This window comes from Panicum hallii, chromosome 4 (assembly GCF_002211085.1).
Source record: "Panicum hallii strain FIL2 chromosome 4, PHallii_v3.1, whole genome shotgun sequence".
NCBI classification, from domain to species: Eukaryota; Viridiplantae; Streptophyta; class Magnoliopsida; order Poales; family Poaceae; genus Panicum; species Panicum hallii.
The window spans coordinates 1,783,777-1,797,276 of NC_038045.1; the positions used below are offsets into that span (position 1 = coordinate 1,783,777).

General features: G+C 49.6%; 3 protein-coding genes and 1 non-coding gene across 6 annotated transcripts; 2 read left to right on the forward strand and 2 right to left on the reverse strand.

Annotated features, from left to right (window-relative positions):
• The first annotated feature begins 3,403 nt into the window (after window positions 1-3,403).
• On the forward strand, window positions 3,404-3,500 carry LOC112891250. The gene has a single exon (XR_003228476.1). It is a non-coding gene; the product is annotated as a small nucleolar RNA snoR128 (small nucleolar RNA).
• A 57-nt stretch (window positions 3,501-3,557) lies between these two features.
• On the reverse strand, window positions 3,558-6,054 carry LOC112888566 (probable protein phosphatase 2C 59). 3 transcript variants are annotated; one of them, XM_025954800.1, is made up of 8 exons: window positions 5,832-6,054; window positions 5,229-5,415; window positions 4,926-5,024; window positions 4,674-4,832; window positions 4,355-4,441; window positions 4,199-4,290; window positions 4,038-4,112; window positions 3,558-3,940 (listed from the first exon to the last, which is right to left on the reverse strand). In XM_025954800.1, the coding sequence occupies exons 2-8, from the start codon at window positions 5,299-5,301 to the stop codon at window positions 3,773-3,775; spliced, it is 753 nt and encodes a 250-aa protein (XP_025810585.1). In that variant the 5' UTR covers window positions 5,302-5,415; window positions 5,832-6,054; the 3' UTR covers window positions 3,558-3,772. The 3 variants fall into 3 exon arrangements, with proteins under 3 accessions (XP_025810585.1, XP_025810586.1, XP_025810584.1); XM_025954801.1 differs by having other exon boundaries at window positions 5,229-5,356; window positions 5,832-6,050; XM_025954799.1 differs by having other exon boundaries at window positions 5,229-5,972.
• A 1,354-nt stretch (window positions 6,055-7,408) lies between these two features.
• On the reverse strand, window positions 7,409-9,881 carry LOC112890240 (AAA-ATPase At3g50940-like). The gene has a single exon (XM_025957141.1). It carries the CDS (start codon window positions 9,476-9,478, stop codon window positions 7,973-7,975), a length of 1,506 nt encoding a protein of 501 aa, XP_025812926.1. The 5' UTR covers window positions 9,479-9,881; the 3' UTR covers window positions 7,409-7,972.
• A 406-nt stretch (window positions 9,882-10,287) lies between these two features.
• Window positions 10,288-12,978, forward strand: LOC112888448 (DNA-directed RNA polymerases II and V subunit 8A-like). The gene is made up of 5 exons (XM_025954666.1): window positions 10,288-10,444; window positions 10,990-11,067; window positions 11,277-11,428; window positions 11,610-11,707; window positions 12,645-12,978. Exons 2-5 carry the CDS (start codon window positions 10,995-10,997, stop codon window positions 12,754-12,756), a joined length of 435 nt encoding a protein of 144 aa, XP_025810451.1. The 5' UTR covers window positions 10,288-10,444; window positions 10,990-10,994; the 3' UTR covers window positions 12,757-12,978.
• The last annotated feature ends 522 nt before the right edge of the window (window positions 12,979-13,500 follow it).

Below are 13,500 nucleotides of genomic sequence, written 5' to 3' on the forward strand. Positions count from 1 at the left end.
ACATGGCGCGCAATTGAGTATGGTATTGAATTATTGAAAATTGAAAAGGGCATAATTTGGCGTGTTGGGAATGGCAAGAATATTCGTATTTGGCGTGATAACTGGATTCCAAGAGACTTCTATTTGAGACCAATCAAAAGAAGAAGACCATCAAGGCTTAAATGGGTGGCTGATCTCATTGATGAAGAGCGAATGGAATGGAAGATTGACATTCTACAACAAATTTTTGCTCCAGCTGATGTTGAAGTGATTCTGAAAATTAAGTTCTCATATAGGACTGAAGATATTATAGCCTGGCACTTTGAGCGTTCTGGCATTTTTTCAGTTAAAAGTGCTTACAAACTTGCTCTGAATCTGAGCACTCTTGATACCCATGCTTCGAGCAGTGAGAACAAAAACCGAAGATGCCTATGGCAGCATATATTGAAGGCAGATATTCCTCCTAAAGTCAAAATCTTTGCACGGCGCCTGGCAAGAAATGCTCTCCCAACTAATGTAAATAAGAAGGCTAGGAATATCCTGAAGGATGATACATGTCATATTTGTGGTATGGAGTCTGAATCGAGTTACCATGCAGTGGTTGCTTGCCCTCATTCCCGAGCTCTTTCGGAAGCAATGCGGACAGATTGGCCGGTGCCACATGATTCTCAATTCCAACTCTCAGGTCCAGACTGGTTTCTACTTTTATTAGATCGCTTATCCAAGGAAGAGCGCTCTGCAATGATATTAATCTTTTGGCGTAATTGGAGCGATCGTAATTCTGTAACACATGGAGGACGATGCCTCTCCATCAAGGCCTCAGCTCATGCTTTAAGAGGTTTGCAAACAACTCTACTTCAAATACAACACAATATTTCAGATGATATGAAAGGAAAGCGTCCCCTTAATATTTTTGCAGGAAATCAAAAGCAAGAAGTGCCTAAGGAGAAGCAAACTGCCAAACTCCTGTGGCAACCTCCAGAGAAAAGATGGATTAAAATTAATGTGGACGGAAGTTACGTTGAAAGGACAGGTCAAGCCTCTGCAGGTGTGCTAATTCGGGATCACAATGGACATGTCCTTGTCTCTGCATGGAGGTACCTATTTCATTGCTCCTCTGCGGAAGAAGCAGAGATATTTTCATGCAGGGAAGGCTTATTGTTGGCCCATCATTGGTGTAATGGTCCGGTGATTCTCGAATCTGATTGTTCTAGTTGTCTTGCTGCTCTTAGTAAGCAAGGAATTAATTGTTCAATTCATGCAAGTTTGGTACAAGATGTTAAAATGATCATGACAATGTTGGAAAATGTTCATCTTGTCAAGGTTCCTAGAGAGCAATATAGAGTAGCATATGAATTGGCACAACATGCTAGACGTGTTTGCAGCTCGGCTGTTTGGTTAGGACGTGTTCCTAGTTGTATTGAACATGTTGTGCTTCAAGATTGTAATGTCACCTAATCATGCTTAATGAAAAAATCTTTTCCTCGCAAAAAAAAAACAAGGGCGTCTCTGTTTTACTAGAAGTAGAATCCGTACGGAAAACACTCGACCTTTACCTCATTACAGGTGCACACACCACCTGGCGTGTCATAATCCTTACCTGCACAAAAATTGAGAACGTCCACCTTCTTCCTCGTTCCTGGAGCTCCAGGAAGGAGGTGAATGGCATATGTACAGAAATGGACAGGGAGGGGACGCGCCCAAGGATCAGATGGGTCCATCGGGGAGGGCGAGGAAGACGTACCGATTCAAAGGTCAGGGAGGACGATCGGTGTGTTTGGTTGGAGTGCAAGCTATGATGGCAGTTCCATCCCAGTTTTCAAGAATAAGATTGCTCCATCCCAGTTTTTAGGAGTAGGATAGCTCCATCCTATTTTAGAACCTTGGGTTCACGGTCATTATTGCATCCCACCATTTTTAGGATAAGTTCATTCAGCATCTAGGAGAATATTCTCCTATAAAAACTACTCAATTCTACCTCAATTACCAACCAAACACATCAAGAAGTGGGATGGAATCAATCCTATCACATCTCATAAACCAAACACTACCTAAGCCGCTTCGTCTTTGTCGCCGAAGATTCGCCCGCGACTCCTCCTGCGGCTGCCATCTCCGCCGGAGGGCTCATATGTACCTTCCACAAGATGGATAACTTATCTATCTTTAAAGCCCACGAAGGCCAACTAAGAATGATCCATTCAACATTTCAACTGAAAAAATATTGAAATATTTTTCAATTTTCAAAAAAAGTTGAACCTATAGTTTTCAGAAATATTGAAAATGTTGCTCTCAACTTCAACATTTTCTTTAAAAGAATGTTCAGAAACATTTTTCAAAATAGCAGAACCAATATTTTTCAAAAAAAATCACCCGTCACCCCTTCTTCTCCGACGCCAGCGGCCGGCGGCAGGAAGCTCCAGCGGGCCCATGCAAGGAGCGCGTCGGCCGGCTGCAGTGCTCGGCCGCGGCGGGGCAGGGCGGCGCTAGCCGGCGCGGCGAGCGGTGGAGTGGGGCAGCGCAGCCGGCACGGCACGGGGCGTGCGTCGACGGGTCGGCAGCGCTAGAGGGTGCGTGGGAGGGATGGGTGGCGGCGGGTCCGGATGTGAGAGGATGGGTTTGCGCTGTTAGGGTTTAAGCGAGATCCAATTGTAGGAGTCTCAAATACTGGAATATGGGGAAGAAAAAATATATAGGATTCCCGTCTCCGCCTAGGGACTACGCGATTGCTGTCGTGGGCCTCTGGGAGACTGGGACGCAGAGCCCAAGTTCAAACGTGTCTGCTTAGGCTGGGCTATTTTTGCGTGGACTGGACTGCGCGGATTTGAGTTAACTGCATTAGCTGATTTGAGTCCATGACAGATATCGAGTGCCTAGCCCATTAACGCTTGGGCCCCGACTGATCTAGCCCACATCAGTAGGCCCGAAGCCTGCTGCGGGAAACATCGTTAGCGTTTGCAACGGTGGTTGGCACATTCGGAAATAAAGGCAACTTCGTGGGCGTTCGCTGGCGCTCGGCTCATAAAGTGCCACGCCCCCCGCCTAGGGTTCGCATCACCTGCGCCGCCCACGGCTACGCGCCGCTCCGAAAAGCCGAAACGTCCACCGTTCGTTCGGATTCGATGCGAGATGTGCTGTTCGTGCTCCTCTGTTTTGCTTTTGCTTCTTCTTCTTCTTCGGATTCTTCTTGGTTTTGGTTTCATTTGATGGTTGATCCGAGGAGAGTTGCGGCGATGACGAAAAACATGGTTCGCTCGTCTGAACGGCGGGTTCTCCCCCGCCTTGCGGAGCTTAAAAGTAGTCCGAGCCCAACGCCGCCTCCTCTGGATCCACTGCTCTTGTTTCTTGTTCTTTCGACGCTGCTTGTTTCTTTTTCTTCCTTCAATCCTCATATCATGTTTTGGTTTCTGATGGATGAGAAGGGGTGTTGCCATGATGATTTCTTCAATCTCGAGAGCAGGTCTCTGCTCGATGAATCTGGGAAATAATCTCCATTATTTCCTCCTGAGCGGTTACCTGAGCAACGCCAACTGTCACCCACCCCTGTTCTTTTGCATCGGCAACATGGGCTGAAGAAACGATTGGGGAATGATTCTTTTTCCTCCCAGATTCCATTCCAAGACAAACAACGCAGGTGTCCTTCGTTTACATTTTCAGTTGCAGCATAAATAAAACAACTTGCACATGACTCTGGTTTACCTGCATCTCTAGAATGATGATGCTACGAAGCAGAAAGTACGAGTAAAATTGTATATTTGGTGCCAAGAAGATGTCACAGCAGCACAGCAGCAGATGTTTACGAGGCTTGGTCGTTGGTGGCCCTGCCCGGCCCGTTGTGCTGCTCCATGAAGCGCACGACGACGCAGGTGATGTTGTCGGCGCTGCCCCGCTGGGAGGCCTCCGCGACGAGCCGCTTGGCGGCCTGCTCCGAGTCCAGGATCGGCTTCACCATGGCCACGGCTTCCTGCAACCACGGAAAGCACAACACCAAGGACGCTTAGCTTAAAGTGAGCTTACCGGCCGGGGCCCTTAATTTTCTGATGAAAGGTTTCGCGTTCTACCTCGTTGGTCACCACGTCCCACAGACCATCACTTGCAAGGATGAGGAACTCCAAGGAGCTGTCCACAACCTCCTCCTGAACCAACCAAACAGGGCATTTTTCAAATGATGCTGGTGACTGGTATGCATCAGTTTTATACTCTGGGTGGGAAATCTACAAACCTTGATCTCTGGATCAGCGACCACATACTGCTTTAGGAGCTTGTCACCGAATGCTCGAGAAACAGCAAGAACGCCACCAACACGCCATGTTCCTGCCGATTTTTCACCGATCAAAGTCCTATCTTGGTGGCCAATAAACCAAGGAGATGAACATACCAGCCCACATCACAAATCCACCAGCTTCCTCTATCCTCTGCTTCTCGTCTGTCTGGTCTGGCTTGTGGTCTCTTGACACCGCTATAGCTGCATCACCACCAAGAATGAAGGTCATACATAGTTTGTCAGAAGATTGGATCAAAAAAGGCCAATTGTGCTCTATGCGACAGTTGCACAAACTTAACAGCAAACATGTAAACAAATTAGTTACAAGAAGAGACTGCAATTCGTTATGGAAAAAAAGGATAAAGAAGAGTGCAATGGAAGCTGAAATGTCTGAAACACCGGCTGAAATATGTACCAGGGGATTTTGACTTACCATCCCCTCCTCTGCATATGACTGCCCTAGAATCCCCAACATTTGCAACCACCAAGCGATCACCTACAAGAATAGCAGTGGAAGCGGTTGACCCCGCATCTCGATGATGGCTGGTATCAGCTTTCAGAAGCTCTGAATCTGTGTGAGTGTAAGTTTCAGCTGCAGGAGGATATTACCAACATTCAGACTCCCAAGTTCAGAATTTTAAGTATTTTTCTTCAAAGCTATAGCAGCTGCAGAGAGTTATAATACCAATAGCTGATTTGGTATCGCTGAAGAACTTTGGGTGCTTGATTAAATTTGTGAAAAGGTTTTGTTTTACAAACTCTGCTGCTCGAGCACCACCATGGCCTGCAGGGGGGAAGAAATCAGTTAGCAATCAAGCAGTCTTGCCAATTTTCCCCACCAAATGGTAGTGATCTGGTTGACACTAGAAATTGCTGCTATGGAACAAGTTATGATCTGGTTGAACAAAGATCACTTGCTTGCTTACATTGGCTACACCTAAAAGTCTTAGTGTCATGAATTTTTCGTCCAAGATAGGCTGCATCTTACCGTCGAAAACGCCGAACAACCCAACTGTCTCTCCATCGACACCATCTACTCTGGTTTCATGGAAGTCCTCCATGTAAGATCTTTTCCCAGGAGAGCTTGCATACCCATAGCTGAACTTGCCGTTTTCACTACCACAAGATGAACAAGGTTTGTGGGAGATATGTTTGTTGGACACTATCGCTAGGAGCTGTCCAAATGGATGAGTCAGTCTGATCACGATTCCGCAGGAATTCAGCAGATCCATGAAAGAGAAGTATTTGTGGATATATGCTAAAATATTTTTCAAACAATTATGATTTTGTTCGAACAATTATATGCTAAAATATTGGTCCTGCACTCATCCCTTGTGTTTGCAGATAACCCACTTAACATGGTACAATAGCAAGAAACAGTTTGAAAAGGATGAAAAAAACAACAACACGCAGCATCATGCACCTAGGATTTCCGACCCCTCGGCAAAACATAACATGGCAGTCGCAGGTTTACTGAGAACTCGATCAGGTTACATCAACTCCGGAGATGGTGACAGCTTTAGCATGTCGATGAAACATCAAAAAGGTTTCCAAAGTTCGTGCAGGAAAACAGCAAGAACGGGGATGGCACCTGAACCCGCCGCCACTGACGGGGGATCTTTCCCCGGCGAGCCCCATCACGGCCGACGGCAGCAGCGACGTGGCACCACCAGCAGGAGCAGCACGGCGACGGCGACGGCGATGGCAAGGCCAGAAACGATGGCCGGCCCCGGGAGCCTCTCGTGCGCGCCGTAAATGGAGGAGCCACGCAGGCGGGGCTCGTGGACCAAAAAGGGCGGAGCGGACAGGCTCGATGCGCGGTGGCGTGGGGGGTGCGACGTGGCGGCAGCCGAGAGGGGACTCGTGGGCACACGCCCCCCGCCGCGCCGGTCACCCTTTTCTTGGCGCGTCGCCCTGTTCGGTCAGTGGCCTCGCCGGCCGTGCTGGCTTTGGCTGGCCCTCGCCTCAGCTCGCGGCTCGCCCTCGGCTCCCCACGCAGCAGCTCCGTCTTCACGCAGCTAGTGCCACCTCCTCACATCGACCGGATGCTGAGAAATGTAGATTGTCCACCGTAAATGATATCATAGCCGAGATAAGTTCTAATTATAACGCCTTTAGGAAGGGAACGACGTCGAAAGCGTCGCCGTCAGGACCCCGAAAGCAGCCCGTATCGCGCCACCACTGCTGCCATGGACAAGGAGGAGAGGGGAAAGCGAGGGAGGAAGGAGAGCCTCCTGCCGCCACCCGGAGCCAGAACGGGCACTGGTCGGCGCTGCCACAGCCGCGGCTGTCAGCCTCTCTGAGCCCCACGCTCGTGCGAGGGCACGCCCCGCTAGCCTGCTGCAGTGCACGCCGCCATCACCGTCGAGTGCGAGGGAGAGCCTCGCTGCCGCTATCCCGATAAGCCGCGCGGCCTTGCTGGCGGCGGCGCGGCGGGAGAAGTCGACGCGGGGGCCAAAGACGTCCTCTCTTTCTTTTACACGGCTCCCGCACGTCGAGCCGATGCTGAGCAAACTTTTGGCTTTAGGGGAGTAGCGACCGCCTGTTGCCATTTTTCTTTCCGTGCTCTATAGTTTTAATAACTATAGTATAGTATAGGTGGACGAAACGTGGTCAATTTTGATGCTCCATGGCGTGGTTATAATCCAGGATTGAGCCACTAAGCACCCAAAATTGTACATCTCCATCACGGAAATCGAGTTGTAGGGAGAGATTGTGCTCATGTGGCACAGTGTTCAGCACTGGTGCAGGGCATGCGAATTTTCTATCCGCTTTTCCTACTAAAAAATTATGCAGGATTATCTTCTTTTTTAGGGATTATTATGCAAGAATACCCGTGAAAAATATCCTATTCCAATACTTTTTAGTTGGCCCAACGAATTTATTTGACTAGCATAGCAGGCCAAGCCCAAGAAATGCTTGGGCCGTGTCAGCACGCGTCGTTGAGGCCGGGAAGCAACCGCAACGGGAAGGAGGAGCTGTCAATTCCCGGAGACCGTCTTGGCCGCCGCGCGCCATCACCGTCTTGAACTCGTTGTTACCTGTACAAAAAAAGATGCATCTGACGGCAAAAATATTTTTATTTGAATTTTGGGTGATTTTGAAACACGGATTGATTAACAATGCATGGCGATGCAAGAAGTATCCACATATCTAGCAGATGTTGTGTCCTCTCGGCAAGGAGGGAGACAAGCTGCAAGAGGAGCTTAACAACTGCATGTAATGGCAATGGAGTTCAACGACCTGGCAAATCATTTGGTACCCGTGTGTGTAGTACAGTAGAAGACTAATGCATTGATCATTAGAGCATGATGGAAGCTGTGATGGAGGCAATGTAACCGATGTCTTCTGTTGTTTCAGATGAACAAAATAGGGAGTAGAATAATCGACATGGTCGGCGTAGATGTCAGGTCATGCTGTCATCATTCCGAAGTCTGGCATATAGCTAAGGTAGGCGAAACCAGATCAAGCTGTTTAGGCCCTATTGGAAGGTGCTAATGCCAAGCGCTAAAGTTTAACACTCATTAGCCTCTTTTTCCCATCTAATGTTTTGCCTTTATTTTTGAATTTAGCTAAACTTTAACACCCTTATTAGCACTTTTGTTTGGAAGTGCTTGTGCTTAAATTTAGTACCTTTGTGTATTAGCACTAGGATCCGAACACGACCAAACCCTTCTAATTTTGTTGATAGCACTTCTTGTTGATAGGTGACAACTTGACAGCGACCGATCGTCAGCCGTCGTTGTTGCTCACTGCGCATTTCTGAGCAATCCTCTTGCTGTTGAGGTCGTCAACGAGCTTCTGCAGCGCGGCGGGGGCTCCGTCGCCGTCGCACCCCATGAACACCTCCGCGACATCGGCCGGCGTCAAATGCACCTCCTCCAGCAGCCTCTCTGCCTCTCCGATCAGCTTCTCGTACCTGCAGTCGTCAGCCGGCCCACGATCGTCGTCGCCGAGGTAGTTCCTGGCGAGCACGCGCAGCGCGTGGGCCTTGCAGTAGCCGAGCTCTATCTTGCGGTCCATGCGGCCGGGCCGGAGCAGCGCCGGGTCGAGGCGGTCCACGTGGTTGGTGGTGAACACGATGAGCCGCTCCCCGACGCACGACGACCAGAGCCCGTCGACGAAGTTTAGCACGCCGGACAGGCTGATCCTCTCCCGGCCACGCGGTGGGTACGGCGACATGCGGAGGGGACGCGGCGTTCCTGCAGGGTCGTCGAACTCGTCGTCTTGGCCCGGCGACGACGTCCTCGTCCGGTCGAATAGGCCGAGGGAGCAGTCGATGTCCTCGACGACGATGAGCGACTTGGGGCGCGTCGAGGCGAGCAGCAGCCGGAGGTCGGAGTTGGAGCCCACCGCGGTGAGCTCGAGGTCGTAGATGTCGAACTCGAGGAGGTTGGCGATGGCCGCGATGAGGCTGGTCTTGCCGGTGCCCGGCGGGCCGTGGAGCAGGTACCCGCGCTTCCACGCGCGACCGGCGCGCGCGTAGTGCTCCCGGCGGCGCACGAAGCGGAGCAGGTCCGCGCGGACGCCATCGCGGAGCGCCGGGTCGACGGCGAGCGTGTCGAACGTGGACGGGTGCGCGAACGGGTGCGACGACCACAGCATCTGGTGGTCGTACATCCCGCCGCCGCCGCCGTACATGGGGTTGTTGGTGTAGAGCTTCCGCTCCCGCATCTTGAGCCGCAGCGCCGCCGCCACGGCGAGGACGTGGGGGATGTACGCGCCGCGCACGACGTCGCGGTGGCGGCGCGGGAACTCGAGCCTCAGGCACCGCTGCTGCCAGCCGGCGCCTCCGGGGGCCCCGAACCCGCCGCGCGGGCAGCGGAACGGCGCGTAGCACGCGGCGCCGCCGCCGCCCGGCGCCTCCGCGCTCCGCGACGTCCACTGCAAGCGGACGCCCCGGAACGTGTCGCGCGCGGCGTGGTCGTCCGGGAGCGACGCCACGGCCTCCGGCGCGCCGTGCGCCTTGTGGAGGTGCAGCGCGGGCGCGGACGCGAGGCAGCGCGCCCCGAGGTAGAGCTGCGCGGCGTCGTAGAGCTCGTTGGGCACGCCGTTGGCGTCCACCTCGTGGACCAAGATGGCGTCGGTGGGCTGGGCGAGCGCGGCCGCGGCGCGGGCGAGCAGCGCCCGCAGCGCCCCGTGCGCCTCCGGCGGGAGGACGTCGCGCACCGCCGCGCGCACCACCATGGCGGTGGCGACGAGCGAGCCCAGGGAGCCCCAGCTCACGGCTGCCTTCATGCTGCTCGGTGCTCGGTCGCAAGGTCAGTCAGGGCTCTCACTCTGACAGTGACTGTGTGGTCTTTCGATTAATGATTGCGACTGGAATGTGGTCTGGATCATCGGTGCCATCTCGCGCGTTCTTTATATAGCTCGTCGGAACCGACTCTGTGCTCGTCGGTGACGATGGCTCCAATGATTCGACGCAACCGACAGATGCGGGTTTGGTCAGCAGGTCGATCAAAAGCGATGAGCCGGGCGAGTTGACTTGCCTGACAATGCGCCGCTGTTCCCGACAAGGATCGCACTAGCAGGTGGAGCATGGAGTGGAATAGTCAGAGGCACCAACGCTCGTTTAGGCGTCAACGCTCAACGGAGCCGTGGCGGACAAGGAACAGTTGAGTTAGACTCTTGCTACTGAGAACAACCCAATTTTAAAAGTATAAACAGCTTTCCTTAAAAAAAAAAGTATATACACCACAAAGCTACTGTGCGAGCTTACATTTATAGTTTAAAAGTTCTTAACAAAATTGGAACAGCTTGTATTTTTTTTCCTTTTCTTTTCTTTCCTTTTCTTTTGGGAAAACTGTTTTCCTAGGGAATTTTGTGGTGACAGCTTGACAGTTTTGCTGAGTAATATAGGAGAGGCCTAGGCCAAAAAAATATAAAAAAGGGGGCAAAACTCTTGCCCGTTCCTTTTCAAAAAAAAAAAAGTTTTGCTGAGTATTGGCTCAGCGGGATCTCAGGCTCAGATCGAGCTCGGCTCGGGATGCTTGAGTTGGCAGGCTCGCTCGAGCTCGGCCCATTGACACTTGACAGCCCTCCCCAGGGTTTAGGGCCTCGGACTTCTTTTTTTCTTCCCCCTTTCCCTTCTCTCCGGCTCCCTCCTCCCTTGGTCCTCCTTCCCTGGCGGCGGCGACTGGGCGAGCGGCGGCGCCACTCGTCACGTCTTCGCCCAGCCCTTTGCCGGCGACGAGCACCCACCAGGTATGCCCGCCCCTTCTCTTCCCCTCTGCTGTGCGGGACGGAGTACCCCAAACCCTAACAAAACTATTTGTATTCGGATCTGATCCAGTTACAATAGATTACCTACTAACTTCGATTTTGTTTGTAAAAATTATCGGGTGTACGTGTGTACACCCAACACGTACACCCATGTCCTATGTTGGGTCCGCCTCTGCCATGTATTTACCTGCTAAGCTTCGATTTTTTTTTTTTGCAAAAATTATCCGCCCCCTAGATCCATTGACTACTGGTCTTTCGGTCCTGTGGGCTGTGGATGTGGGAGAATGAACAAGCTAGGGGTGGAGAAGAAGCCTGAGTTGCAAGCGGCTCTTTATTGCTATCATGTTCTTAATATAGTTTCCTAAATTTGGGACTGCCATGTTATGTAATAGAACTCCAGGAGACTGCTATTTGCCTATGTTGAACTTCTATGCTTTATTGTTGCGATTTGTGAACTTATTAGTGTTCCTGCTAGGCTGTTTTGGCTTTTATAATTTAATAAGGCGGCTGCTATCCATCATGTACAGGGGAAATGGTTGAGTATCTCTTCGACGATAACTTCAGTGTGAGCAGGCTCGATCCTGATGGCAAGAAGTTTGACAGAGGTAATGTATCTCTGGCTTTCCCACAGTAATCTTGAGTCCCATGATGTTCCCTCCTGTTCCGAAACTGTGAATACGTTTTGTAAATTGTTGTTAGTGATTGCTTTACTTCGCTCTTTGTTATGCAGTCCTTTGAGTGCTGGTAACATGATTGTTCATATTTCTCTTGCTGCACATGTGGGCTGATGTAACATTGTTTTTTTTTTATGCAGTCACTCGCATCGAAGCTCACAACGAGCAGATGTACATGCAGCTAGATGTTGCTACTGAGGTCTATCCTATGCGTGTTGGTGACAAATTCAACATGGTGTTAGCTCCTACTCTGAATCTGGATGGAACACCAGACACTGGCTACTACACACAGGTGATACAGCGCACCTAATTTCTCTCATAACTTGATCTTGACATAGTGACAATTTTTGTGATGGAAATACAGATCCGAATGTGTTCTAGGTGCCACGATATGGTTCTTGTTTCTATTGACTTGTCTTCCCTGAGGCACATTTTTGTTGGATAAATAATATGATGCCATTCCTTTCATTCAGGCTGGAAGAAAAACACTTGCTGACAAGTTTGACTATGTCATGCATGGAAAGCTTTACAAGATCTCAGAAGACAGTTCCACCAGCTCATCTACTAAAGTGTATGCCTTCTCTGAACTTGAAACAATTGTTCTGTGTGTATGATGCTACATCATTTAATGTGACACTGGTTTGTTTCCTTGTTCCTGCACATTTTTATGGGTCCTAAATTCATATGTATGAACCACTAAAGATGATTGGAACCTATGTGGGTCTTTTCTTAAGACACCACTGTAATATCTAAGTACTAACAACCTGTATAACTAAATAAAAGTGACAGAAATGATCCTCAACATAAGTTGGAACATGAATGATTGATCCCACATGGTAAATTTTTTTTGGATCTGCCCTGTGAATTACATAAGTCTGTCAGAGCCTCTAAGGATGCAAATCATTTCTTTCTTACGATATTATGTCTAATTTCTTGCCAATTCTCAACAAGTACTGGTACATGGTCTGTTGAATCCTGTTAAATTTAAATTTGCTAGGTAGTCTGATTGATTAATGTTGTTCTTTTATGTTTTAAGACGAAATTACTTTACCAGTTAACATTGTGTTTAAAAGCAAAAATTCTATGGATAAAATGCTGCCTTGGCTTGTGGCCGCGTGAGCGTCTATTGATGAAACCATGTCATTTGATCAATGCAAACTTCATGGGTTAGGTTTTACATATTAGATGTTCGCTGTGTGTAGCTGTCTGAAAAAATGGAAAATCATTGCAAGGTTAGTCTAGTCATCCCAAAGGAAGAAGCAGAATTATTTAAAGCAACTGTCTTAATTAGACAAATTTGATGCGTAGGTTATATATCTTTAGTTTAAGTTACTTGAAGCAGTCTATGTTGTGAAACAGTTAATTACACTTTCAACTTTATTCACCTTGTTGAGCAGTAAGCATTAAGTATGCTAGCCAGCAAAACTGCAATATAGATTGATCTGTGCACATTCTCGGTTTGCTATATGCTACATTTCTAATTCAATACATCTACGTCCTCATTCCAGGGAGATCTATGCATCTTTTGGTGGCCTCCTGATGCTGCTTAGGTGTGATAGTTCCAGTGCAGCTAGCTTCGAGCTGGATCAGAGGCTGTTTCTTCTTATCAGAAAGGTGTAAACGTATTGGCTACTTGAAAGGCTGGTTACCTTGTTGTTGACTGTACTCAACTTCCACCCTATATGTACTCTCAGTGGTGGTATGGCTTTCGATTGGTAGAAGCAACTTCTATCATGTAGTGATGTAATCTCGCTACATATGAGCACATGAAGTGCTTCATTGGCGGATAATACTATAGCTGTTCTATCATTTGGTTTATTACACTGCGAAAGCGGTTTTGCTTGTGGTTGCTTCATATGATCATGCAGTGGTTAGTGGTATCGGTGAGCTCTACAGAGCATTGGACCACTCAATCTCCAGCAGCCGATCAATGAACCCCAGACGGCCGGTACATGCTTTTGGATGGTTACAAAGTTCACATGTCATTTCCCTCCCAGTCTCCCCTAGGACAAGAACCAGCTGAGGCCCAGGAGCACAAGCCTTTACTCCTACCACATATAGACCAGGATATGAACTGGGACAGCCTTTTGTATGTATAAGACTTCACTCCCCTCATGATCCCCTGCCACTCTGCCAGCCACAGAAAGGCCCCGAGGGCCATTGCCAAGAATCAAACGGATTGGAGATTGTTGGACCACCACTGCATCCCCAGCCAAGTTTTGAAGAGCTGGCAACAAGGGGTTCTGGCTCTGGACCAAGAACAATCCCATGGAGGAGCACGTCTCCTACTCATTGCATTTGCACCTAGGAGCAGGAGCAGCGGTCACGGTATACTGCCACAGCCTTTTCCTGGGATCATATAAA